The sequence below is a fragment of the Odocoileus virginianus genome, unplaced genomic scaffold, assembly GCF_023699985.2.
Source record: "Odocoileus virginianus isolate 20LAN1187 ecotype Illinois unplaced genomic scaffold, Ovbor_1.2 Unplaced_Scaffold_5, whole genome shotgun sequence".
Lineage (NCBI taxonomy): Eukaryota > Metazoa > Chordata > Mammalia > Artiodactyla > Cervidae > Odocoileus > Odocoileus virginianus.
The window spans coordinates 3761908-3787636 of record NW_027224267.1 but is presented as its reverse complement, the minus strand read 5'-3'; the positions used below and the strand labels follow the sequence as shown (position 1 = coordinate 3787636).

General features: G+C 55.2%; 1 protein-coding gene across 3 annotated transcripts in view; it reads left to right on the top strand.

Moving 5' to 3' along the window:
- The window catches only part of ZFYVE28 (zinc finger FYVE-type containing 28), a 94479-nt gene that overhangs the window by 34263 nt on the left and 34487 nt on the right, over positions 1–25729 (top strand). For all 3 annotated transcript variants that reach the window (XR_011485993.1, XM_070462548.1, XM_070462549.1), the window contains exons 2-6: positions 13589–13729; positions 21871–22008; positions 23124–23326; positions 24417–24506; positions 25612–25701. Coding sequence is in view for 2 of the 3 variants with exons in the window: in XM_070462548.1 (XP_070318649.1) it covers positions 13589–13729; positions 21871–22008; positions 23124–23326; positions 24417–24506; positions 25612–25701 (662 nt within the window). In the remaining variant the exon portion in view is untranslated. The remainder of the gene's footprint in view (positions 1–13588; positions 13730–21870; positions 22009–23123; positions 23327–24416; positions 24507–25611; positions 25702–25729) is intronic.

Here is a 25729-nt window from a genome sequence, read left to right as displayed (position 1 = left end):
TTCTGTCAGGATGGCTATTTTTAAAGATGGGGAGAGCTTGTTGTCTGTGATCCGTGCCTCTAGTGACTGACGAGCAGCCTGTGAGTCAAGTGCTTCTAAGTTTTATTTGCATTATTTGCTAAACCGAGCAGCAAGCACAATACAGAAGGAGACTCTGCTTGGGGAGCCGGTGTGGGCGCCAGGAGTCCTCGAGTGGCCCGGGGGCCAAGCCGGCCTCCCTCCGCCCGTCCCCCCCAGCACCCTAGATCAAACCTCCCCGTCTGCAGCTCCAAGTCGCCCCCCTACTCTGCTTCCCCATAAGAAGTGGGATCCAAAACCTCAGAGGTCTGACCAAGAAGAGCCAGACTCAGGATCTGGGTTGCGAACGCCTTCCTCGCGTCCTCAGAAGACCCCCGTGGCCGCTTCGGTAGAGAGCAGGCCCCGCGTCCTCCTGAGGAAGCACCCGGAGCTCTCTGTGCCACCCAGAGAGGTCAGAGGGACAGACTCCGGTCCTGCAGGGCCACAGGCCGTCAGAGGGAGGCCCTCAGAGCCGCAGGCCGGGAGGGAGCAGGGACAGCCGTCAAGCGACGCCTCGCCACCCCAAGCAGACGGCGGGATAACAGGCGAGCGCTCAGCAGGCCCCCCTCCTCCTTCTAGCTAAGCCGCAGCCCTGGGCCCAGGCCGCCTCCGTCCTGCGGGTGCGTCCCCTGCGGAGACGGAAGGCTTGCGGGAAGGGTCCAGGACCCGGGGCGATGTCTGTTCTCCGAGGCACCGGGGTGGGGGGCACGTGGGAAAATGCACCGCCCCCACGCGTGACCCGGGGCGCGTGGCCCCGAACACCCCGTCTGTGGCCCGGCCGGCTCTGCGGGACCCAGGATGCCTCGGTGTGTCCAGCAGGGCCCGGGCAAGCAGCGCTCGGGGAGTTCTGCGTGGACTGAGTCTGTGGAGAGAAGCGGGGCTCACGGGGACCCCCTCCTCCCTGCCTGTGCCAGGGTGTGTCTGGGTGGTCAGCGTGGGCGTGGGGACGCTGCTTTCCCGTCCCATGGCTGCTGTGCCCACAAAGTAGGGGGCTGTGAATAGCAGGCATGTAGCCTTTCGTGGCTCAGGAGGCCCCCAGCCTGGATGTGAGCAGCCGGGAGGGCTGGTTCCTCCTGCAGGCTGAGAGGGAGTCTGGTCCTTGTCTCTGCTGGTTCTGGGGGCTCCAGGTGCCCCAGGGCCTGCAGACACTTCACTGCCGTCTCCGCCTCTCTCGCCCGTGGCCTCTCCTCTGTGTGTGAGTCCCCGCCCCTTGTCATAGCAGGTGGGGCCGTTCGGTCATCCTGGATGGCCTCATGTCAAGGCCCCGCCCTACCTTCCATTGCTAAGGCCCCTTTTCTCAGAGTGTCAGTCACCCAGTGCGTCTGTCTCTTTGCGACCCCACGGACTATAGCCCGCCAGGGTCCTCCATCCGTGGGATTCTCCAGGCCAGAATACTGGAGTGGGCAGCCACTCCCTTATTCCCTTCTCCAGGACCTCTTCCCGACCCAGGGATCAAACTCGGGTCTCCTGCATTGCAGGCAGATCCTTAATTGTTAGTCTACTCAGTTGTGTTGACTCTGTGACCCCGAGAACTGTAGCCCCGCCCCGCCCCTGGCTCCTCTGTCCATGGGATTCTCCAGGCCAGAATACTGGAGTGGGTAGCCACTTCCTTCTCCAGGGGATCTTCCCAGGCCCAGGGATCGAACCCATGTCTCCTGCACTGCAGGCAGATTCTTTACCAGCTGAGCCACCGGGAAGCCCCTCTGTACAGCAAGTTGGATCCTGATCCTGATGGAACTGCCAGGCTGCCCATCCTCACCCGCCCACAGCTTTGGTGGGGGTCGCGTGGCCGCCGCAGAGCAGACCCTTGTTCCCCCCGCGGAAGGCTCCATGTAGACCGTGCGTTTGCCTACGTGACTGTGAGAGAGCAGGTGTGGTCAGTCTCGAGAGCCCCTCAGCACCTCCACTCACGTGCAGACAGATGACGGGAGCAAAGAAGACTCACGGACAGACAGGAGCAGACGAAGGGCGCTCCACGGCCTCGGTCACCAGGGAGACGCAAGTCCAGGCGAGACAGCACTTCACACCCCCCAGGACAGCTAGAATCAGGAAGCCAGACGGCAGCACGGGGTGGGGAGGACGTGGAGAAATCGGACCTCCAGCACTGCTGCTCCATGAGCAGTTGTATTGACGTGATGGACATGCAGCTCTGTATCACGAGCTGATTGACATGTGATTGACATGTGTCAGTTTTCGGGGTACAGCAGGAGGATATGACTCCCATACGTCACGAAATGGTTATCACAGTCAGTTCAGTGAACATCCATTTAGCTCTCAGGAACTAAAGAGCCTCTTGATGAAAGTGAGAGAGGAGAGTGAAAAAGCTGACCAAAATCTAAGATCATGGCATCCGGTCTCATCACTTCATGGCAAATAGATGGGGAAAAGTGGAAACAGTGGCAGACTTGATTTTCTTATGCTCCAGGATCACTGCAGATGGTGACTGCAGCCACAAAATTAAAAGATGCTTGCTCTTTGGAAGAAAAGCTATGACAAACCTAGACAGCATATTAAAAAGCAGAGACATCACTTTGTTGACAAAGGTCCCTAAGCTGTGGTTTTTCCAGTAGTCACGTACAGATGTGAGAGTTGGACCATAAAGAAGACTGAGCACCAAAGAATTGATGCTTTCCAACTGTGGTGTTGGAGAAGACTCTTGAGAGTCCCTTGGACTGCAAGGAGATCAAACCAGTCAATCCTAAAGGAAATCAACCCTGAATATTCATTGGAAGGACTGATGCTGAAGCTGAAGCTCCAATAACTTTGGTCACCTGATGCAAAGAGTCAACTCACTGGAAAAGACCCTGATGCTGGGAAAGATTGAGGACAAGAAGAGAAGGGGCAACAGAGGATGAGATGGTTGGATGGCATCATCGACTCAATGGACATGAGTTTGAGCAAATTCCGGGAGATGGTGAAGGACAGGGAGGGCTGGCATGCTGCAGTCCATGAGGTTGCAAAGAGTCGGACACGACTGAGCAATTTAACAAGTGTTTGTTTATCATGTTGTACATCACATTGCTAGTGCTTCTTTTTCTTACGGTGAGAAGCTTGTATCTTGTCACCACCTTCATCCAGTCCCCCCTCTGCCATCCCTATCTCTGATAACACACGTCTTATTTCTTTTTCTGTGAGTGTGTTTGTTTTAAAGCATATACACTGGAAGCCTTTTTTAAAAAATACATTTATTTGGCTGCACTGGGTTTTAGGTGGCGGTCTGTGAATTCTTTGTTGTAGCAGGTGAGTTCTAGTTCCCTGACCGGGGATCAAACCTGAGCCCCCTGGTTTGGCAGCACAGAGTTCCAGCCCCCGGATCACTAGGGAAGTCCCCCTCCGTCTGTTTGTTTCTGAAGTACAATTGGTCTACAACACTATTTCAGTTCCTGTTACACAACATGGTGATTTGACATTTCAGAAGGACCACCAGGATGAGTCTAGTAGCGTGGGGCGGGGCGAGGTGGGGTGAGGTGGCTAGACGTGGGCGGGTGTGTTCCCGTATAAAGATACGACACAGTTACTGTTCCCCACGCTGTGCATCTCATATCTGTGGCTGGTTAACCTTCTGCTGAAACTTGTCCCTCCGGGTTGCCCCTGATTTTTCTCTCCTCTCCTCACCCCTCTTCCCTCTGGAAACCACCTGTTTCCTGTAATCTATACCTCTGTTTCTGTTTTGTTATGTTCGTTCACTTGTTATGTTTTTTAGATTCCACATTTAAATGAAATCATGCAGTAATTGTCCCTTCTCCGTCTGACTTAACCTCATGAAGCATAATACCCTCTAGGCCCATCCATGTTGTCACAATGGCAAGATGTCATTCTTTTGATGGCCGAGTCCTTTCTGTTGTGCATACCTGCAACATCATCACTCATCTGTGCATCGGCACTTAGGTTGGCGCCATATCTGGGCTGTTGTAAACAGTGCTGTGATGAACGTAGAGATGCAGGTATCCCTTTAGGTTAGTGTTTCCACGTTCTTCAGACAAATTCCCAGAGGTGGGATAACTGCATCAGGTGGCAGTTTCATTCTTAGCTTTTTGAGGAACCTCCATACTGCTCTCTATCATGTCTGCACCGATTTACATTTCCATGGAAACACACGAGGTTTCCCTTTTCTACACACTCTTGCTAACACTTGTTATGTGTATTCTTCTCTTTTTTTAAAATATTTATTTGGCTGTGCCAGGTCTTAGTTGCAGCATGTGGGATCTAGTTCCCTGACCAGGGATCAAACCCAGGCCCCCTGCATTGGGAGTGCAGGAGCTCTTAGTCACTGGACCATCAGGGAAGTCCCCATGTGTATTCTTTCTGGTGATAACCATTCTGACAGGTGTGAGGTGGTATCTCACTGATGTTATGATTTGCATTTCCTTCATAGTTCCTGATGTTGAGCATCTTTTCATGTGTCTGTTGGCCGCCTGCATTTCCTTTTTGGAAAAATGTCTATTCAGATCCCCTGTCCATTTTTCAGTTGTTTTTTTATGTTGAGTTGTATAAGTCCTTGGTATATTTTTGATACTCTCCCCTTGTCATATAATCACTTGCAAATATCTTCCCTCATTCTGTAAGTTGTCTTTTCATTTTGTCGATAAGTTTCTTCATTGTACAGATGCATTTTAGTTTGATGCTGTCTCATCTGTTTATATTTATTTTTCTTTCCCTTGCTTGAGGAGACAAATAAAAAGAAAAAAAATATATATATATCTAAGACCAATGTCAAAGGGTATCCTGCCAATGTTTTCTTTTAGAAACTTCATGGGTTCAGGTCTTACATTTAAGTCTTTAGTCCATTTTGAATTATTTCTGTAGATGGTATGAGAGCATAGTGCAGTTCTTTTGCATGCAGCTATCGAGTTCTCCCAACACCATTTACTGAAGAGGCTGACTTGCCTCCCTTATCATAGATCATTGCCCATATAAGTATGGGTTCATTTCTGGGTTCTCTAGTTTGTTCCATTGATCTGTGTGCCTGTTTTTGTGCCAGGACAATGCTATTTTGATTAATATAACTTTGCAGTATAGTTTGAAATTAGGATGCATGAGACCTCTAATTTTTTTTCTTCTTTCTCAAGATGGTTTTGCTATTCAGGGTCTTTGTGTTTCTATACAAATTTTAGAATCATTTGTTGTAGTTCTGTGAAAAATACTGTTGATACTTTGATAAGGATTGTATTGAATCTGTAGATTGCCTTGGGTAGTATGGTCATTTTAACAATATTAATTCTTCCAATCCATGAACATGGTATATCTTTCCATCTGTTTGTGTTACCTTCAGTTTCTTTCATTAGTGTCTGATAGATTTCTGAGTACAGGTCTTTTACCTCCTTAGTTAAATTTATTCCTAGGTATTTTATTCCTTTTGCTGCTGCTGCTGCTAAGTCGCTTCAGTCGTGTCCGACTCTGTGCGACCCCATAGATGGCAGCCCACCAGGCTCCCGTCCCTGGGATTCTCCAGGCAAGAACACTGGAGTGGGTTGCCATTTCCTTCTCCAGTGCATGAAAGTGAAAAGTGAAAGTGAAGTCGCTCAGTCGTGTCTGACTCTTCAGGACCCCATGGACTGCAGCCTACCATCCATGGGATTTCCCAGGCAAGATTACCGGAGCAGGTTGCCATTGCCTTCTCCATATTCTTTTTGATGCAATTGTAAATGGGATTGTTTTCTTAGTTTCTTTCTGGTAGTTCCTGGTTAGTGTATAGCAACGCAATAGGCTTCTGTATGTTAACTTTATATGGCAACTTTGCTCTTACATCTTGTTAAATGGTGCAACCAGGCTGGAAAATAATCAGATTTTCAAAAAATTGAGCACAGTCACTGTATGACTGGCACTGTATGGAATTCCACTTTGGTTTATTCTGAAAAGAGCTAAAAACATATCCACATAAAAACCTGTTTGTAGCAGCAATATTCATAATGGCCAAGGTAGAAACAACTCAGATGTCCATCAACTGATGAATGGATTAACAAAATGTGGTCCATCCACATGGTGGAATATTCAGTTCAGTTCAGTCGCTCAGTCATGTCCAACTCTTTGAGACCCCATGGACTGCAGCACGCCAGGCCTCCCTGTCCATCACCAACTCCCGGAGTTTACTTAGACTCAAGTCCATTGAGACCGTGATGCCATCCAATCATCTCATCCTTTGTCATCCCCTTCTCCTCCCTCCTTCAATCTTTCCCAGCATCAGGGTCTTTTCCAGTGAGTCAGCTCTTTGCATCAGATGGCCAAAGTATTAGAGCTTCAGCTTCAACATCAGTCCTTCTAATGAACACCCAGGGCTGATCTCCTTTAGGATGGACTGGTTGGATCTCCTTGCAGTCCAAGGGACTCTCAAGAGTCTTCTCCAACACCACAGTTCAAAAGTGTCAATTCTTCGGTGCTCAGCTTTCTTTATAGTCCAACTCTCACATCCATACATGACCACTGGAAAAACCATAGCCTTGACTAGACGGACCTTTGTTGGCAAAGTAATGTCTCTGCTTTTTAATATGCTGTCTAGGTTGGTCATAACTTTCCTTCCAAGGAGTAAGCGTCTTTTAATTTCATGGCTGCAGTCACCATCTGCAGTGATTTTTGGAGCCCCCAAAAATAAAGTCAGTCACTGTTTCCACTGTTTCCCCATCTATTTGCCATGAAGTGATGGGATTGGATGCCATGATCTTAGTTTTCTGAATGTTGAGCTTTAAGCCAACTTTTTCACTCTCTTCTTTCACTTTCATCAAGAGGCTCTTTAGTTCCTCTTCGCTTTCTGCCATAAGGGTGGTTGTCATCTGCATATCTGAGGTTATTGATATTTCTCCCGGCAATCTTGATTCCAGCTTGTGCTTCTTCCAGCCCAGCGTTTCTCATGATGTACTCTGTATATAAGTTAAATAAGCAGGGTGACAATATACAGCCTTGACGTACTTCTTTCCTGATTTGGAACCAGTCTGTTGTTCCATGTCCAGTTCTAACTGTTGCTTCTTGACCTGCATACAGGTTTCTCAAGAGGCAGATCAGGTGGTCTGGTATTCCCATCTCTTTCAGAATTTTCCACAGTTTACTGTGATCCACACAGTCAAAGGCTTTGGCATAGTCAATAAAGCAGAAATAGATGTTTTTCTGGAACTCTCTTGCTTTTTTGATGATCCAGCAGATGTTGGCAATTTGATCTCTGGTTCCTCTACCTTTTCTAAAACCAGCTTGAACATCTGGAAGTTCATGGTTCACGTATTGTTGAAGCCTGGCTTGGAGAATTTTGAGCATTACTTTACTAGCGTGTGAGATGAATGCAATTGTGCAGTAGTTTGAGCATTTTTTGTCATTGCCTTTCTTAGGGAATGGAATGAAAACTGACCTTTTCCAGTTCAGCCATAAAAAGGAATGAAGTGCTGACACATGCTACTACATAGAGTAACCTTGCACACATGCTAAGTGAAAGAAGCCAGACATGAAAGATCATAGCTTGTATGATTGCCTTTACTTAAATGTCCAGAACAGGCGCATGGATTAATCCACACATGGTGGATTAAGAGGGACCACTAGGAATGGGGGTGAGGCTTCTTTGGGGGTGATGAAAAGATTCTAACTTTAGTTCCTGGTGATGGTGGATGCTCTGTGAATACACTAAACCCCGGCATTGCATACTTTAATCAGGTGGATGTTATGGGAGGTGAGTCATGTCTCAGTAAAGCTGTTTCTAGAAGCCAAGTTCATGCTCTCTGGAGAAGGGGTGGCGGGGCTCGTCAGAGCAGCCCTGGGTGAGGCGGGGTCAGAGGGTCTGTGCTGGGACACAGCAGCCACCCTGGGTTCCCAAGTCCTTGCGTCTTTCAGGGGGTGGTCCGGAGCAGTGCGCTCCACCTTCTGGTTCACCAGGGGCCCCCTCAGTGCTGGCTTCTGCTGACGTCCTGTCTCTTAGGTGCTCCCATGGGGACCTCCCCGGGGATTCCTCCCCAACCAGCGTGTTCCTGGGACCTAGGCAGGAAGGGCCTCTCCCAGTCCACTTCACCCCAGCCCGGGGGCGGGGGACATGCCCGGGGAGGGCTCCGGCCTGGGCCAGCAATGCCGAGATCTGGGTGAGCAGCTGCAGTAATCCACATGGCCCAGCACCCGGGATCCCTGCTCCAGACCTCTGATTGCTCCTCTGGTTAAACAAATAGGTCCAAATCACATGCGTTATAATTAACTCATCTCAAGTCATTTTTGAAGGAGAGAAATAATTCATAATAAGCAGTTTAAATTCCCATTTCCCATGAGTGGATTTCCATCCATGCTAGAAGCTGAGAAGACCGCAGCCTCTCCACGGCTGTTTCCCGGGTTGCTATCAACCAGGTAGGACTTTTCCCAGCAACAGGGCATGGCCCCATATCACCCCGAAGGCCCGAGACTTCTGGGACAGTGTCCCGTGGCTGTTAGCAGAGCAGGAACAGAATTGATTGGCATGCTAACAAGTTCACTAGGTAATAAGTCTTAAAAATAAAATGCTTTTTAAAGAACCTGAAACCTATTGAAATTCAGAGCTCTCCTGCAGTTTGAAAGCCCAGCTGTCAGTCACCGTTTGTTCCCATTGGTGCCGCAGTGACCCCCCCCCCCCCGCCCCCAAGGGCGGTCGCCAGCCTGGGCTCCTTTCCTCTGCGGTTACGGAAGAGCTTCTTTATGACCCGCTGCAGCTGCTGCGGTTAAATTTCCTGCAACGAGTGTTCTCCGTGTGCCATCTGTATATATATACAACACTCGACTGAGAGTTTTATCTGAGAATGTATTCTCCTTCTGAAAACCCTTCTCGAGATGCTCAGCTATCTCCAGGCATCGTGTCTGCACGTGCCGCAGCCAAGGCCCGTGTGGTCACCTGGGGTGTCACAGGGCGCCGAGCCCAGCTGTCCCTGGAAGGAGGGTGTCCAGCCCGACGGGGCCACCTCACCCTTGCGGGACCAGACCAGCCTTCTCCAGGGCAGGGGCCTGCTTCTCTGGAGCGGGTCCTCCCGTGGTGGGGGTCGGCGTTACCCAGGGGCCTTCACTGTGCTGCATGGGCAGGGACCCTCCGCGGGGGTTCTCCTGAGGCGGGCTGCCCTCCGGAGTGACCCTCGGCGGGGCCACTGCCCCTCCGAGCTGGCTGTGGCTTTCGCGGCAGCTGAGACCAGCTCGGCTGGGGGGACCACAGTCTGGAGAGACAGCAGGGGCGGGGAAGCAGCTCACTGGGTGTCTAAACTGGTCCTGGAATCGAAAGCTTTCAGGGCATGCGTTCAGCAGACCATCTAGGAGGCCGCACAGGCCTGGGCTTGCCGTAGGGTGGTCGGCGGTCAGCTCTGCATAGGAAGGTTCTCTTGCTATTCAGTCGCTCGGTCATGTCCGCCTCTGTGGCCCCGGGGACTGCAGCAGGCCGGTCTGTACTGGAGGTGACCTTACTTACCCCAGGTTCCTGGGTCCTGAGAGTGAGCAGGGACCGGAGGGGCAGCCTCGAGGCCCTGGCAGAGGAGCCTGGATGGGAAGGCAGGCAGCTGGGTGGGGGTGGGCGCAGGGTATCCAGCAAAGGCAAGGCTGCCACCTTGGAACGACAGCAGTGTGTGCCTGTCTGGGGCTCCAATGCACTGACGGGTGACGGGTGATGCGGCCGGGTCAGCGCTGGGGCCCTGATGCGCTGGTGTGGACCAGGCCAGCCTTGAGGATCGGGGTCACGGCTGCCCGGCACCCCCAGGCCCCGGGGACGGAAGGATGTGGTGGAGACCTGCAGGAGGGCCTGGCTCGGTGTTTGTTTGGAGGCAGTGAAGGGTTTCTGGTCCTGGTGGCCTGTGGTCAGTGGGTTTCCCTGACAGTCTTGTGTGGCCTGGGCATCTTCCCCTGAGCCCAGGGCCTGAGGGCCAGTGGGCTGCGGGAGGCCCTGCTCGGGGAGCAGCCAGACTCTGTGCATGACCAGGGTCTTCTCTGGTTTCTCGGCTACGCTGTGTTCAGGCTTGGCAGAGCGGGGTCTGAGGCTTTGCTGGGGGGCTTGTCCAGGAGAGGCTCAGGCCTGGGCCGGCCCCACCAGCCCTCACTCCTGCTCTGCCTGCCGCCTGTCCACCACCTGGGGAGCCACCGAGATCTGGAAGGTTCTCCTCTGCCCAGCGGGAGGGTGTTGGGGTCCCATGGGGTGTGGTCTTGGGAACGAGGGTTCGGAGCCCAGCTCCTGTCCTGGGCAGCTGCTGGGGGGCGGGCAGGGGGTGGGGGCTGGCTGCTCTCCATCGCCGGGCTTGCGCTGGGGGCGCGAGGGGGCTGGTCCTTTCCGTCCTGGCCACGCTGCCTGTCCTGCCATCTGTCCTGCCCACCTGTCCTGCCATCTGCCTCCTCCTCTCTCCCCTCCCTGGAGCTTGGCTGAGACCGCGCTGCGGTGACCAGGCATCCTTCTAAGGTTTTCCTGCTGCCCCGTTTGCTTCCTACTTGGGAAGCAAGAGTCATGGATCCTGTCCTGGTTACTCTTAACCTCTTCCTCTTTCCCAGGCGGACCCCCGAGGGTCCTTAGAGTGAGACCCGGGCTGACCGCCGACTCTGCCGTGCCCACTGATGTGACCTTAGCTGTGTTTTCTTCATCTGGGTCAGTATCGGGCCACCTCACCGAGGGGCCTGGTGGTACATACTGGGACAAAACCGGTGCACTGCCCAGGGCTGGGGGCACTCATGGTTCCCGCCACATTCTGCCCCAGCCCAGCTGGCCAGCCTCACGAAACTTGGGTCCCTCCAGCATCATCACACGCCTGGCTCAGACGGGCACTTGAGGGCAGGGCCTCAGCTCACACACAGCCGGGCATCCACGTCTGCATCCCACACCCCCAGCCTGCATCACAGAGCAGGTGTTTGCATGATGGATAATTCCATCAGCTTCACAGAATCGGTTCTGAATTGTCAGCTTCGGCGCTTCGGACTTACTCAGTCACTGCTGTGTTTTTGTGTGTTTTCTCTTGCCTTCTTGGAGGCTGCTTATTCACTACTCATCTAACGGCCTAAGTGCTATCTTCGTGAATTTTATTTTTGTCCTGTAACAGTGAAAACTGTCACTGCTATGGGTTTATTTTGAGAAAATATTGACATCGTGTGCCAAAAAGACATCCTTACTGGGCTCTATTTTATTCTCTCATGGTTTTTATTTCAAGGTAGGGTGAGTACTTCTTCCTGTCCGTATCAATTGATTCTCTTTGCCGTGGACATTTTACTCAGGGACATTTGAAAGTCTCATTTAAAATGTAATGTTAAACGTTGTTGAATGAGGCCGGCTGATCCGAGTCGCAGACAGCAGCAGTCTGTCCTCTTCTGTCTCCCTGCAGTCCACGGTCCCGCCTCCACGCTGGCCTGAGGGTGACCCTGCCCTGCTGGACCGATTTAGGTCTGAGTGATGAGCCAGGCTAGAGATTGCTGTGTTCGCTTTGTTCTCTGCATACTTGGAAATGGAAACGTGGCACCAAAATGTTCTTTTGGATCCTGTTGATCAGCACAAGTTGAATCGTTGAAGTTGTGTTCATGCATTTCCTGGACCCTTGCCTGGAAGTTTCGTCTTCACAGCGTCTGGGTCTCCCGGTGGGGATCTGACACCACTGGCAAGATTCTCCTGCCGCACCTTGGCACCCTGAGCCCCCCAGGAACTCTTTCCATCTCTTCAGTTCTGGCTGTGTGTCACGGCCTGCGGGATCTCAGCTCCCTGACCAGGGATCAGACCCGTGCCCTGTGCTGGAAGCGGGGCGTCCTAACCACTGGGCCACCAGGGAAGTCCACAGAGGAGAATCGTGATTCCTTGTTGGAAATCATTCCTTCCGAGGGGGCCGGAAAGCTATCTCGGAATATAACTAAAATTTTAAAATCACACAGGCCTTCTGTATTTCAACAAAATAAAGATAATTGCCAGCTTTAAAAATTTTTTCTGAATTCTCTGGTTTCTTCAATGCGTGCACGTGTGCACATGTGTGTGTGTTGCACACATCTATTTTTGGTGACGGTCAACATGCTCGTAGCTCTGGTCTTAAGCTCTTTGCTATACTGGAAGCAAAGTGCCGTGAGCCCAAAGGGTCCGTCTTGGTCCTTCCACTCCCAGGAGACAGGTTCCGCTCCGCCCGGGCCGTGTCCCCAGGGAGGGGAAGGCCAGTTTGGAGGCTGTTTGTTGCTCATGGTCACAGAGGTGTGTGGCCCACCCAGTCTGGGGGGTGCTGGTTGGGGTCCCCCGATACTGTGCTATCGTTTTCTTCCCTGCCTTTTCCTGAGCGGGCGGCCCTCTCCAGCTGCCTTCTGCCTTCTCCCTCATGTGGGAGTCAGCCACGCCCTGGAGGTGCCAGGTTAAACCCTGGCTGGGGTTCAGAGGGCAAGGGTGTCTCCCCCTGCCCCCCAGCTTCTGAAACCAGGAGGAGGCCTCGGGGTGGGAAGTGGGTCCAGATGGGCCGTAATGGAGGGATGGGTGCCCCGGGGGCCTTGAGGCCAGGGTGGTGGGGAGCGTGTGTGATGGCACCGTCCGGGCGGCTGCCCGCCTTCCAGCCCCTCTCCTTTTGGTCAGCACAAGGAAGGGGGCAGAAACGTACTGCCACCGCTGACCCCACCCTGGTTCCCCTCTCGTCATAGAGGGGTCACTGGTGGGCATCCTGGGGGAGTCAGCCGAGCCCATGGAGGGGACCTGGGAGTCACGGATGCCGGGGGCCCGCAGGGTGGGGTCTAGCTTGCCCTGGTTCTGCATTCTCAGCAGTGGGTGCTCAGGTGCATTTGCTGGGTAGGGGGTGGGGGGGTGAATCTCCAATCTCCTGTGAAAAGTCCCCGGGGGGTCCTCCCCATGATCCAAGACCCCTGCTCAGAGGACAATCCATCCGGAACGGGCGACCCTGGGGGAGGGGCGAAACTCAGGCTCCATGAGCTGAGCTGTGAGCTGAGAAATCACAAAAATAAGTTACCTTGTGTTCGGCAGACTGCAGGGCGTGGTCACGGCTGGGCTGCCTCCCAGGCGGGAGGAGGAGGGAGCAGGGGCTGGCCTGTTATCACCTTCGCTCCGTCTCTCTGCGGTCACGCAGGGCTCGTGTGTGAGACGCGCTCGAGGGTGCCGCCCCCCTCCCGTGGGCGTGTCCTCACCCTGCACTCAGATCGAGGGGCCAGAGGAAGACCACGTGGAGGCCTGTGGTGGCCGGAAGTGTGTGGACAGGACACGTGTGACCGCTGGGCTAGAGCTGGGGGCGGGCAGGGGACCTGCAGGCCGGACGGAGGCGCGTCGAGACCCAGGGTCGGAAGGGCCCCCTGGGGGTTCCGTGGGAGCTGAGCCTCTGAGAGGAGGGTGTGCCGCGCCGAAGCCCCGCTCCCCCCGGCATCGTGGAAGCTGGGCTGCGGGCTGGGGGGCCCGGGCAGCAGAGCCGGCCCTCTCTTCAGCCGCTGCCTTTATGGCCTCGGCTTAGTCTCCGGAGTAAAGCTCCTTCCTAAGAGTGAGTCCACTGTCCTCGGCCCCCAGCACTCCCTAGCCCCTGTCTGTGGTCACCCCCCACACACACACGCAGGGACGCAGGGGCCCGTCAGGGTGAGGGGGCCACAGCCGGGGGGTCTGCTCACTCCGCTCTCCCCACAGCGGTCGGACCCACAGCTGCTGGCGCAGTTCTACCATGCGGACGAGGAGCTGAGCCAGGTGGCCGCCGAGCTGGACAGCCTGGACGGGCGGAAGGACCCGCAGCGCTGCACGCTGCTTGTCAGCCAGTTCCGCTCCTGCCAGGTGAGGGGCGGGCGGGCGGAGGGGCCGGAGGGGAGCCCAGCTGGGGGGGCAGAGCTGGTGAGAAGGGGTGGGCTCACGGGCCCCCTCCAGGGGAATGGGGGGACGGAGGGCCAGCGGAGAAGGGGGTGGGCCTGCGGGGGGCTGCCCCAGAGCTGGCAGGTGGCGACCTCCCCGATGCATGGTCCAGACCACCCTGCTGGGAATTCCTGCGGCCCAGCAATCACAGCTTCACTAGCCAAACAACTTCTGTCGAGCGACAGTGGGCTGGGTCATTCGCCGAGTTCCAGAGCCTTCTCAGCCCGCCAGCCTGTGCCTCTCCACTCGGGGAGGTGGGGGCTTGGGTGTGCGTCTGAGATCACAGGGCGGGTAGGGTCCCGCCAAGGGTTTCAAGCACCAGGGTTCTGACGGGAGGAGTGCACCCTCCTCTGTCATCTCTCAGGAGGGGCCAGGGCCCGGGGGGCCACAAGGGTCTCCTACCTGCCTGGTTCCTGCTGCTCACTGAGCCCTGCCGGCAAGGAGGCCGCTCTCTGCCCCTCCCCACCTAGCCCTGCTCTCCTGGCGGGGGGGGGGGGGGGGGGGGGGGGGGGGGTTCTTGCTCCCTGGGACTCTTTGATCCCAAGCCCTCCCGGGCCTGCTCACTGCATGATACACAGACCGACCGAGTGGCTGAAACTTATCTGGTGCCTAGCAGAGCCTCAGCAGGAAAAGCAGAGAGGGAGATCTGCCCTGGGACTTGATGCAGGCGAAGCAGCTTTAAAAAGGTGGAGAAAAGTCATAAAAATCACCTAAAGTACCTCACACTCACACGGCAACACCAGAACCTTTCACGTCTCATGTTCCCGGAGAACCTCTGTGTCGGGGTCCCCAAGGCCACCCCGGGTTCCAGCAGGACAGGCAGGACTCATTCATCCTGTCGGCTCTGATCCGTCACAGCAAGAAGCTGTGAAGCAGAACTAGCGATGGGAGAAGGTCCGGTGGGTGAGGGGGGTGGGGTCCAGGGCAGACGGGCGCCAGCTTCCAGAACCCCGTCCCGAGGGCACACACAGACCCACAGAGACACGTGTCCCCAGGGAAGCCCGTCACAGACTCAGAGCTGGGGTTCTTACTGGGGGCCGGCCCCGAGGGCCCCTCTGCGGGGCAGACACTCAATCCAGCCCCAGGGAGAAGGGTGTGAGCGCAGACACAGCAGGGAGGCACGGGGAGCCCCCATCGGTGGGGGTGCTGGGGGCCCTGCCGACACCCCAGCTCCTGGCCGCCAGCCCAGGGCCAGCCCCGCACGTGGGCCTCTCGGAGGACGGCAGTCATGCCCGCTGGGAGGACCGCTCTCTGCACAACCGCATGGCCCCAAGTGTGGCTGAGGCCCCCCGGCTCCTGGCTCCATACTCAGCTGCCCGCTCAGGAAAAAGGACTTGGAAGAGCCGCCGAAGTGAGGCTCCCTGTGCCAGCCGTTTCTTCAGAGAGGCTCGGCAGGGTCACATGTAACTGGCCCGTTACTGGGGCGCCTGCGGTTGTCAGGGGCTCCTGCGGCGGTGAATTCCTGTGAAGCTCAGCTGGTCACAGTGGGAAGTGATTTTCATCTCTAAAGTCTCTCCTGAAACAGGCATTTTGCCCTTTCTAGTTTTCATCGAGGTCTCACGTTCTGTCTGTCACAGGGCCGCTGGTTCATTCCCTCCTTCGTTCCGCGGTGCTTACCCACAGAGGTGTCCCTCTGCAGAAGGCAGATGATGCCACGGGGGGCAGGCAGGCTTGGGGGGGACAGGGTGGGTGTCTCACAGGCCACTGCAGTCAGGGAGGGATTTGGAGAGAGGCTGTGCGCTGGGGGGGGGGGTGGGGTGGGGTGGGGGTGGGGTGCCGTGAGTGACCACGACACACGAGATAAAATGTGCTGGTCTGGCGGAAGGGCTGGCTGCAGCACGCCCTGCTGGGCCCCTGGGTGGCCTTGATTTCAGAGCCCCGTCACCCTGGGGGGATCACCCGGGTTTAGCTGGTCTCCAGTCCAGGGCGCTCAGTGGTGAGGAATCCATATGCCAATGCAGGAGATGCAGGTTCGATCCCTGGGTCGGGAAGGTCCCCTGCAGGAGGGCATGGCAACCCACTGCAGTCTTCTTGCCTGGAGAATCCCGCGGACAGAGGAGCCTGGCGGCCTGCAGTCCAGGGGGCCGCAGAGTCGGACACGACTGAGCAGGCACGCACTTGCTCTTCCTGCTGGCTTCTTCCCCGCCCCTGATGTTCCCAGCATCTGTGCGTCAGTTCCCGGAGCATGTGGACGCCCCCCACCAAGCGCCCAGAGGCCACGACTTTCTCAGCCGTGGGCAGGGGCTCGGCCCCTTACCTGGGGCGCCTCAGGCTTCCCAGGTGCCATCACACCAGGTGCCCTCCACTCAACGGGGGCATCTGTCAGAGCCCGCAGGACAGCACCAGCCCAGCCTGGTTCTGCTTCCCGGGGGGGAGCCCTGGGGGTCACATTTTCCTAATTCTTTACAAGCCTGGTCATTTTTTTTATTGACTGCCTGGGATTGGGACTTCTACCTTGCTGGTAGCAGAATATTTTTGTTTTCCTGTTAAGCTTTTGGAGCTTTATTTTGTAATACAGTTTGGTTGCTTGTAAATGGTTGGATCCTTTTTTTTTTTTAAGATGTCACGCAGGATCAGAGCTCTGTTCAGTCTGGGGCTAAGAAGTGTTGCTACTGAGTACCCCTGGCTACGGACTCAGTGCCCTGTGCTCTGTGAGCATTTCTGCCCCGTGGGCCCTGTGCCCAGCTGGACACTCAGGGTCCTCCCCACGGCCGTCTCCCTGGGCAGCTCGCTCATCTCCACTACTCTGTCCTCTGGATTCTGCTGGCCTTGGCCTCCCCAGACTCTCGGTTCTGTCTCTTCAACCAGGGCGTTTGCTGGGTCCCACCTGGTCCCCTCTGTCTGTGCCAGGACCCGAGAATTCCCTCCAGGCAGTGAGCTGGGCGGTCACAGCTCCCGCCTCATCTGTTTTTCTTCTCGCTGGGATCACGCATTGCCTGATGTCCAGTGTCTGGAGAATCCTTGTCTTGTTTCCATATTTATCATTTGAGGAGGTAGTTTTCATTCCTGTCACTCCATCTTGGCTGGAATCAGACGTCCCAGTAAAGATCCCATGAGGGACACTGTGTTCAGCACCGCTCCAGCTCTGGGGACCCATAGGTGTCCCCGGGTCCCTCGGCAGATATTTACTGGGGTGTCCTCAGGCAGCTCCGGTCCTGGGCTGGGTGGTGGGGAGCATCACCACCAAAAGGCCACACGACGTTGGGCAAGGGCTTGGCTCCCTGGCCCTCAGTAGCCTCCGCTGTTTCCTGGGCACTTGCTGTTGGTTTTGACATTAGTTTTTCGTTAGTCTGTTGAATTGTGAGAAAGGGACCTGCCCACCCAGAAAATCTTTTAGAAAGAGCTGACAGTGAGACTGCTCAGTGATGGTTGGATTTTATTTTCATTTTTGTGCAGTTCTTCTTATGGTGCAGAATTTCCTTCAGAGTTTAGGGCATCACCTGTTTGCATTAGAAAGTCATGCTTCCTGCTCACATCTACTGCCTGAGAAAAACGGAGCTCGAGCCCCAGAGGAGGGGAGGGCTGTTGAGACAAAATTGCCCAGGGTGAGAGTGTCAATGAGTGTCTCTCCGGAAAGCAATTTGGCAGAATGGGATCAGAGCCTTTAACTGCAGTTCACGCTTGGCTTTGTCATGCTGCCTCTAGGCATATGGCTTCTGAGGGGCCAGCCCGAAGTTCAGCATCAGGCACCACATGGTGACTGCATTATTCGCGGAAAATTAGAAGTGTCGTAAGCATCCAGCAGAGGCGGAAGCAGGGAGTTGAAAGGATGGTGCGTGCGCTGAGATCTTACGTGGCTCCCCATCACAAGCTGGATTTCTGGGAAGTCATAGTAGCGTGTCCCAACAGTAAGCCACAGCAGCAGTGTGCAGAGTGACGTACGCACACGATCCCAGCTGACGGGAGGAAGCCCTGGGGACAAGAACAGGGAGAGGGCGTGCCACCCGCAGTCTCTGTTCCAAGGACACTCCCCGCCCCTCCCCGCCCCTCCCCTGTTCCAAGGACACTCCCCGACCCTCCCCGTCCCTCCACGTTCCCAGTTCCTGGGATGGATGTGCATTCATCTCAGCCTTAACAAACCACAAAGAAACGAAATTTTCAACATTCTCATAATTCTACTGAATGAATGGTACATGTTTCCAGAACAGGACATTTTGAGAAAAGAGTGGGGTGGCATCTAAGGTTCAGTGAAGCAGCTTTGAGGAGGCCGGGCTTACAGGTCAGCCTTAGTGACATTCGTCTGACAGCAGGTCTTGCCTGACCGCGTTGCCATCAAGCCCAGGATGACACAGGCTGAGAATGTCAGTCAAAGCAGCACAGAGAGTGGGCGTTGAAGATCGACTTCTAGAGCGTCTGTCCACCCAGTTCAGTTGAGTTGCTCAATTGTGTCTGACTCTTTGCAACCCTGTGGACTGCAGCACACCAGGCCTCCCTGTCCATCACCAACTTCCAGAGCTTGCTCAAACTCATGTCCATTGAGTCAGTGATGCCATCTAACCATCTCATCCTCTGTCATCCCCTTCTCCTCCCACCTTCAATCTTTCCTAGCATTATGGTCTTTTCCAAGGAGTCAGTTCTTCATATCAGGTGGCCAAAGTATTGGAGTTTCAGCTTCAGCATCAGTCCTTCCAATGAATATTCAGGACTGATTTCCTTTAGGATGGACTGGTTGGATCTCCTTGCAGTCCAAGGGACTCTCAAGAGTCTTCTCTAACACCACAGTTCAAAAGCATCAATTCTTTGGCGCTCAGCTTTCTTTATAGTCCAACTCTCACATCCATACATGACTACTGGAAAAACCATAGCTTTGACTAGATGGACCTTTGTTGGCAAAGTAGTGTCTCTGCTTTTTAATATGCTATCTAGGTTGGTCATAACTTTCCTTCCAAGGAGCAAGTGTCTTTTAATTTCATGGCTGCAGTCACCATCTGCAGTGATTTTGGAGCCCAAGAAAATGAAGTCTGTCACTGTTTCCATTGTTTCTCCATCTGTTTGCCATGAAGTGATGGGGACCAGATGCCATGATCTTTGTTTTCTGAATGTTGAGCTTTAAGCCAACTTTTTCACTCTCCTCTTTCACTTTCATCAAGAGACTCTTTAGTTCCTCTTCCCTTTCTGCCATAAGGATGGTGTCATCTGCGTATCTGAGGTTATTGATATTTCTCCTGGCAGTCTTGATTCCAGCTTGTGCTTCATCCAGCCCAGTGTTTCTCATGATATACTCTGCATAAGTTAAATAAGCAGGGTGACAATATACAGCCTTGACATACTCCTTTCCCAATTTTGAACCAGTCTGTTGTTCCATGTCTGGTTCTAACTGTTGCTTCTTGACCTGCATACAGATTTCTCAGGAGGCAGGTCAGGTGGTCTGGTATTCCCATCTCTTTTAAGAATTTTCCACAGTTTGTTGTGATCTACACAGTCAAAGGCTTTGGCGTAATCAGTGAAGCAGAAGTAGATGTTTTTCTGGAATTTTCTTGCTTTTTCTATAATCCAATGAATGTTGGCAATTTGATCTCTGGTTCCTCTGCCTTTTCTAAATCCAGCTTGAACATCTGAAAGTTCATGGTTCATGTACTGTTGAAGTCTCGCTTGGAGAATTTTGAGCAGATGAGTGCAATTGTGTGGTTGTTTGAACATTCTTTGGCATTGCCTTTCTTTGGGATTGGAATGAAAACTGAGATTTTCCAGTCCTGTGGCTGCAGCTGAGTTTTCCAAATTTTCTGGCATATTGAGTGCAGCACTTTCACAGAATCATCTTTTAGGACTTGAAATAGCTCAGCTGGAATTCCATCACCTCCACTAGCTTTGTTCACAGTGATGATTCGTAAGGTTCACTTGGCTCTGCATTCCAGGATGTTTGGCTTGAGGTGAGTGATCACACCATCATGGTTACCTGGGTCATTAAGATCTTTTTTGTATAGTACTTCTGTGTATTCTTGCCACCTCTTCTTAATCCCTTCTGCTTCTGTTAGGTCTATACCGTTTCTGTCTTTATTGTGCCCATATGCTTCCCTGATGGTAAAGAACTTGCCTGCAATGCAGGAGACCCTGGTTTGATTCCTGGGTCAGGAAGATCCACTGGAGAAGAGATAGGCTACCTGCTCCAGTATTCTTGGGCTTCCTTTGTGGCTAAGCTGGTAAAGAATCCGCCTGCAGTGAGGGAGACATGGGTTTGATCCCTGGGTTGGGAGGATCCCCTGGAGAAGGAAAAGGCTACCCACTCCAGTATTCTGGCCTGGAGAATTCCATGGACTGTACAGTCCATGGGTCGCAAAGAGTCAGACACAACTGAGTGACTTTCACTTTCACTTTTGCATGAAATGTTCCCTTGGTATCTCTAGTTTTCTTGAAGAGAAAATTCAAGTCCTTCCCATCTCTAGTCTTTCCCATTCTATTGTTTCCCTCTATTTCTCTGCAGTGATCACTGAGGAAGGCTTTCTTATCTCTCCTTGCTATTCTTTGAAACTCCGCATTCAGATGGGTGTATCTTCCTTTTTCTCCTCTGCCTTTCACTTCTCTTCTTTTCACAGCTATTTGTAAGGTCTCCTCAGACAGTCATTTTGTATTTTTCATTTCTTTTTCTTGGGGATGGTTTTGATCACTGCCTCCTATACAATGTCATAAATCTCCATCTGTAGTTCTTCAGGCACTCTATCAGATCTAATCCCTTGAATCTATTTGTCACTTCCACTGTATAATTGTAAGGGATTTGATTTAGGTCATACCTGAATGGTCTAGTGGTTTTCCCTACTTTCTTCAATTTAAGTCTGAATTTGGCAATAAGGAGTTCATGATCTGAGCCACAGTCAGCTCCTGGTCTTGTTTTTGCTGACTGTATAGAGCTTCTCCATCTTCGGCTGCAAAGAATATAATCAATCTGATTTCGGTATTGACCATCTGGTGATGTCCATGTGTAGAGTTGTCTCTTGTGTTGTTGGAAGAGGGTGTTTGCTATGACCAGTGCATTCTCTTGGCAAAACTCTGTTAGCCTTTGCCCTGCTTCATTTTGTACTCCAAGGCCAAACTTGCCTGTTACTCCAGGTATCTCTTGACTTCCTACTTTTGCATTCCAATCCCCTGTGATGAAAAGGACATCTTTTTTGGGTGTTAGTTCTAGAAGGTCTTGTAGGTCTTCATAGACATGTTCAACTTCAGCTTCTTTGGCATTAGTGGTTGGGCCACAGACATGGATTACTGTGATATTGAATGGTTTGCCTTGAAATGAACAGAGATCACTCTTGTTTTTGAGGCTGCATCCAAGTAATGTATTTCGGACTCTTGTTGACTGTGAGGGCTACTCCATTTCTTCTAAGGGAATCCTGCCCACAGTAGTAGATATAATAGTCATCTGAGTTAAACTCACCCACTCCAGTCCATTTTAGTTCACTGATGCCTAACATGTCGATGTTCACTCTCTCCATCTCCTGCTTGATTACGTCCAATTTGCCTTGATCCATGGACCTAACATTCCCGGTTCCTATGCCATATTGCTCTTTACAGCATTGGACTTTACTTCCATCACCAGTCACACCCCCAACTGGGCGTTGTTTTCTCTTTGGCTCCATCTCTTCATTCTTTCTTGAGTTATTTCTCCACTCTTCTCCATGAGCATATTGGGCACCTACCCACCATCTGTCCACCCAGGAATTCCATTTCTCTAGCTCTGTCCTCAGAAATGTGTGCACAGGCGTTCAGAGAGATGTTTGGGGCGGTCACCATGGCCGAGCCTGCAGGGAGCCGAGGGTGGGTCTGCAGGGGGAGGTTCGGCCGTTGCAGAGGACGCCGCACTGTGCCCGCGGGGACTGATGTGGGAAGTGCCCCAGTGCTCGTGGCGGGTGCCCTAGACACCTGGCCGTGGGGAAGGGGAGGCAGGCGGGTGGTCCTCCCTGGGTGCTTCTGGGAGGGTTGGGCTCCTCACAGCGTGAGCCATGCAGGCCCCCGGGCGCTGCCGCGTGGCCGGGACACCTCCCGGCACACCAGGGCTTGCTTCTGGGATTTGCCCAGTGGTCCTGCCAAGCCGCCCGCTGGAGCTGCGTCCTAGTGCCCTCCCGCTTCTGTTTCAGGACAACGTGCTGAACATCATTAACCAAATCATGGACGCGTGCATCCCCCAGGACCGAGCCCCCAGGGACTTCTGTGTCAAGTTCCCCGAGGAGATCCGCCACGACAACCTGGCCGGCCAGTTGTGGTTCGGCGCTGAGGTAGCCCAGCTGGTCCTCCGTGACTGTCTTCCGTGGGCGCCTGCAGATGCAGGGCGTCTCCTCTCCCCCAGGTGGTAGACGGTGCTGAACCTGCTCCCCTGAAACTACACAAGCAAACACAGACACGAGGTTTCACATGTGATTTCTATGAGGTTCTTAAGCCCCCAGACATGTGAACATGGTTCTCTGCTGCTGTAACACCAATACTCAGGCAGCACTGACCCCCCCACGGGGCTGTTTACTCCTGCCCGGGCCGGGGGAGCTGCACCCCAGCCCGCACTCCCACCACCACTCACACGGCCCCTCAGATCGTGGTGTTCAGCTCCCAAGGAGGCGCCCGAGGCTCTGGAGGGAGGTGACCCTCCCAGGCAGGACCAGCCTCACTCTGGGCAGTGGTGTCCATGGGGAGCCCCTCTCCCTGGCCCCTCTCTCAGGACGCTAGCACACGTGGTTTCCCCCCCACCCAGGTCCCCAGGAGTCCTGGCCTGCCCCCGCCTCCCTGCACACTGCTGGCCCTGGGCCCACCTGCTCCCCCATCTCTGTCTGTCCCACCCCACTCCTCTGAGCCACATGGCTCGGGTGTCCCCGCTGGGGACGGCCCCGGACGGTGGGGGTGGCCCCAGGCAGGCTGTCTCTTCCCCCGGCCTCAGTTTCCACCTCTGCAATGTGGGTCCCAAGGGCAGGGGCGGCTGTAGGGGCCGTGAGGCGAGGCAGGGAGGCTTTGTGGACAGGAGGTGTCTGTGTCTTAGAAAGGTCGGCGGTCTCGGAAAGCCCGGGGCAGCTCCCGGGCTGTGGGCCTGGGTGAGGGCCCGAAGGTGGTGTCTGCGGGGTTTCTGCGGGGCCAGGGGGAGGAGACAGGGGTCACCTGCCCAGGAGGGCCCCACGTGGAGCTCCAAACCCAAGGGCATTTGTTATCACGGTGGTGACTGCTGTGCGTCTAAGAGAAACCAGTAGGGAGCCGGTGCCCAGAGAGGAGGGGCCGATGGAGAGAGTAGGATGGAGAGAGTGGCGGGGAGGGCCTCCGGGATGAGAGGCGGGGGAGGGTCTGGGGAGGCCACGCCCCCCACCCCGGCCCGGCCCACGCGTAGCCGCCCTGACGCCTCCGCCACCCGCAGTGCTTAGCCGCCGGCTCCATCATCATGAACCGCGAGCTGGAGAGCATGGCCATGCGGCCGCTGGCCAAGGAACTGACCCGCAGCTTGGAGGATGTGCGCGGGGCCCTGCGCGACCAGGCGCTGCGGGACCTCAACACCTACACGGAGAAGATGCGGGAGGCGCTCCGGCACTTCGACGTGCTGTTCGCGGAGTTCGAGCTGAGGTGATGGAGGCCGCGGCCTGCTGGTGGGGGGCTCGGCCGTCTGCGAAGGGAGGCCCCTCCCCAGCTGGTTCCGGGCGTCCGGGTGGAGCGGACCCCTGGGGTGGGTGGGGGCGGGCACGGCGAGGGGAGGGGCCGGGGCAGGCGGAAGGACCAGGGACGAGGGGACCCAGGTCCTGCCCCCACCTCTGCCCCTGGCGCCCCACCCCCCCAGCGGTGAAGCCCCCCCCGGCGGTCCTGTGGGTGCAGGTCATCCACCGCCCCCTCCCCACTCAGCACGTCTCTGGGCTCCCACCCAGGACACCGCCTGAGCCGGGATGAGGTGGCCACTAGGGTCCTGCTGGGCCCCCAGCTCCGCAGCGTGCGCGGGGGCCCCCTCCAGCTCAGCGGGCCTGCCCTCCCCTTCCACCAGCGGCAGACGACAGGACAGGGCCCCCTTCCCCACCCCGCCAGCCCCCAAGGGCTCTGGAGGGCCCGGGACTGTGGGGACTGGGCTGCAGGATGTCCACAGACACGGACACGCTTGGGGTGCAGGAGACACAGGAGGCCCAAGGCCGTCCACCGTGGTGCGGGTTAGCGGAACCTGCCCGACTTGTGAGCGTGGGCGGAGGAGGAAGTCACACGGTTCCAGATGGTTCTCTAAGGAGCGGGGCCCACACATGAGCTTTCTACGTTTCTACCTGCTCGTCTGCTCCAGATTTCCCCAAGTGAGCTTTTATTACAAGAGAGTCTAGTTAGTCACTTAGGAGGAAGGAAAAACGTCCTCACCTGGGGAAGGGGTGAGTCCTGCTCCCCAGGGGCCAGGGCTCCTCGCCCGCCCTGGATGCACGTGGTCACCCCCTCCTTCCCGAGAGGTGGGGGCCTCTCAGAATGAGCAGTGGCGGCTCCCGGCCGGGCTGTGGGCCCGAGGAGGTAGGAGCTTCGGCTCAAAATAGGGGCAGTGATGCTGGGGCTGCGAGCTTGTGAGCCCCTGAGAGGCGCCAGGGGGCTGCAGTCAGAGGGACCCCATTTGGTCATCCGTTAAGACGTTCTGGGCTCGGGGACACGGCCGGGCGCCCGGGTGTGGCCCTCACCCCCACCCCTGTGCCTGCAGCTACGTGTCGGCCATGGTGCCCGTGAAGTCCCCCCGGGAGTACTACGTGCAGCAGGAGGTCATCGTGTTGTTCTGCGAGACAGTGGAGAGGTGAGGCCCTGTGACCTGGGGGCCGCTCCCCCCGCCACCCCGACCTGGGGGAGGGCTGCACCCGGGAAGGGCGCTGTGCCCGTGCGCCGCGTCCATCAGCCCTGACTGCGCCCCCCTTCAGCCCCACAGTCCCGTTTCTCTGGGCCCAGAAGGTGGGTCCTGCAGGTGAAGCTCGCTGGGTCCAGGGGGGCTCCAGACTCAGCCCCAGGAGCCAGGCTCCTCACCTCCTCACCCGTCTCCTCCCTCTCCTCCTCCCACTCCTCACTTCCTGTCCTCCACTCCTCTCCCCGCCAGGCCAGGATGGAGCCCTCATGGGCTGGGTTTCAGGGGTGATTCATCGGTAATCTAAGCATACCTTGTTCGGGTAGGGGGGTCAGACCTGAAGTCAGGTTTTATGACTAGACTGAATCTGGAATAGTCCTCGTGTTTGACAAGTGATTCGGTGGCAGGTGAGTTTTGAACTTGCCTAATATCACATCATTGGAGAAGGAAATGGCAACCCACTCCAGTACTCTTGCTTGGAGAATCCCATGGACAGAGGAGCCTGGTGGGCTACGGTCCATGGGGTCCAAAGAGTCGGACACGACTGAGTGACTAAACAACAACAGTGTCACGCCGTAAGTTTGTTAATTTTTTGAGACCGATTGCTCACTCTTAGGCGTTGATAGATATTTCAAATCAGCAAATGGTCAGACGGTAGGAAACCTTTGGTTTTGAACATGCTGAGGCGCACCTGCCCACGCGTCAGGGACGCCATCTCCCTAGAAGTGGGTGAATGCAGGAGAGCAGTTGCTGGCCTCTCAGGGACTCTTAACGGTTCAGGGCGGCGTTTCTGCACCACGTTTACTCTCGGGCATTGGATGGCAAGCTGTGCCCACCAGCCCCCCTCGGCGGGCACCTCTCTCCTGCTCCCCACTTCCATCCAGCGGTGGGTAGGGAGATGGGAAGGTGGGGGAGGCCGAGGGGGAGCTGCCCGTGCCGGGCCTCTTGGAGCGGGCTTGTCCAGCCGCCGTCCTCCGCGTGTCCACGCGTGAGACCTGCACGGCCGCCCTCCCGGCTCCCGTCGGGCCGTGGTCACGCCTGCTCCCTGTCTCCTCCCCGCCAGGGCCCTGGGCTTCGGGTACCTGACCCAGGACATGATTGACGACTACGAGCCGGCCCTCATGTTCACCATCCCTCGGCTGGCCATCGTGTGGTGAGTGTCCCTCCCGGTGCCCCGGGCG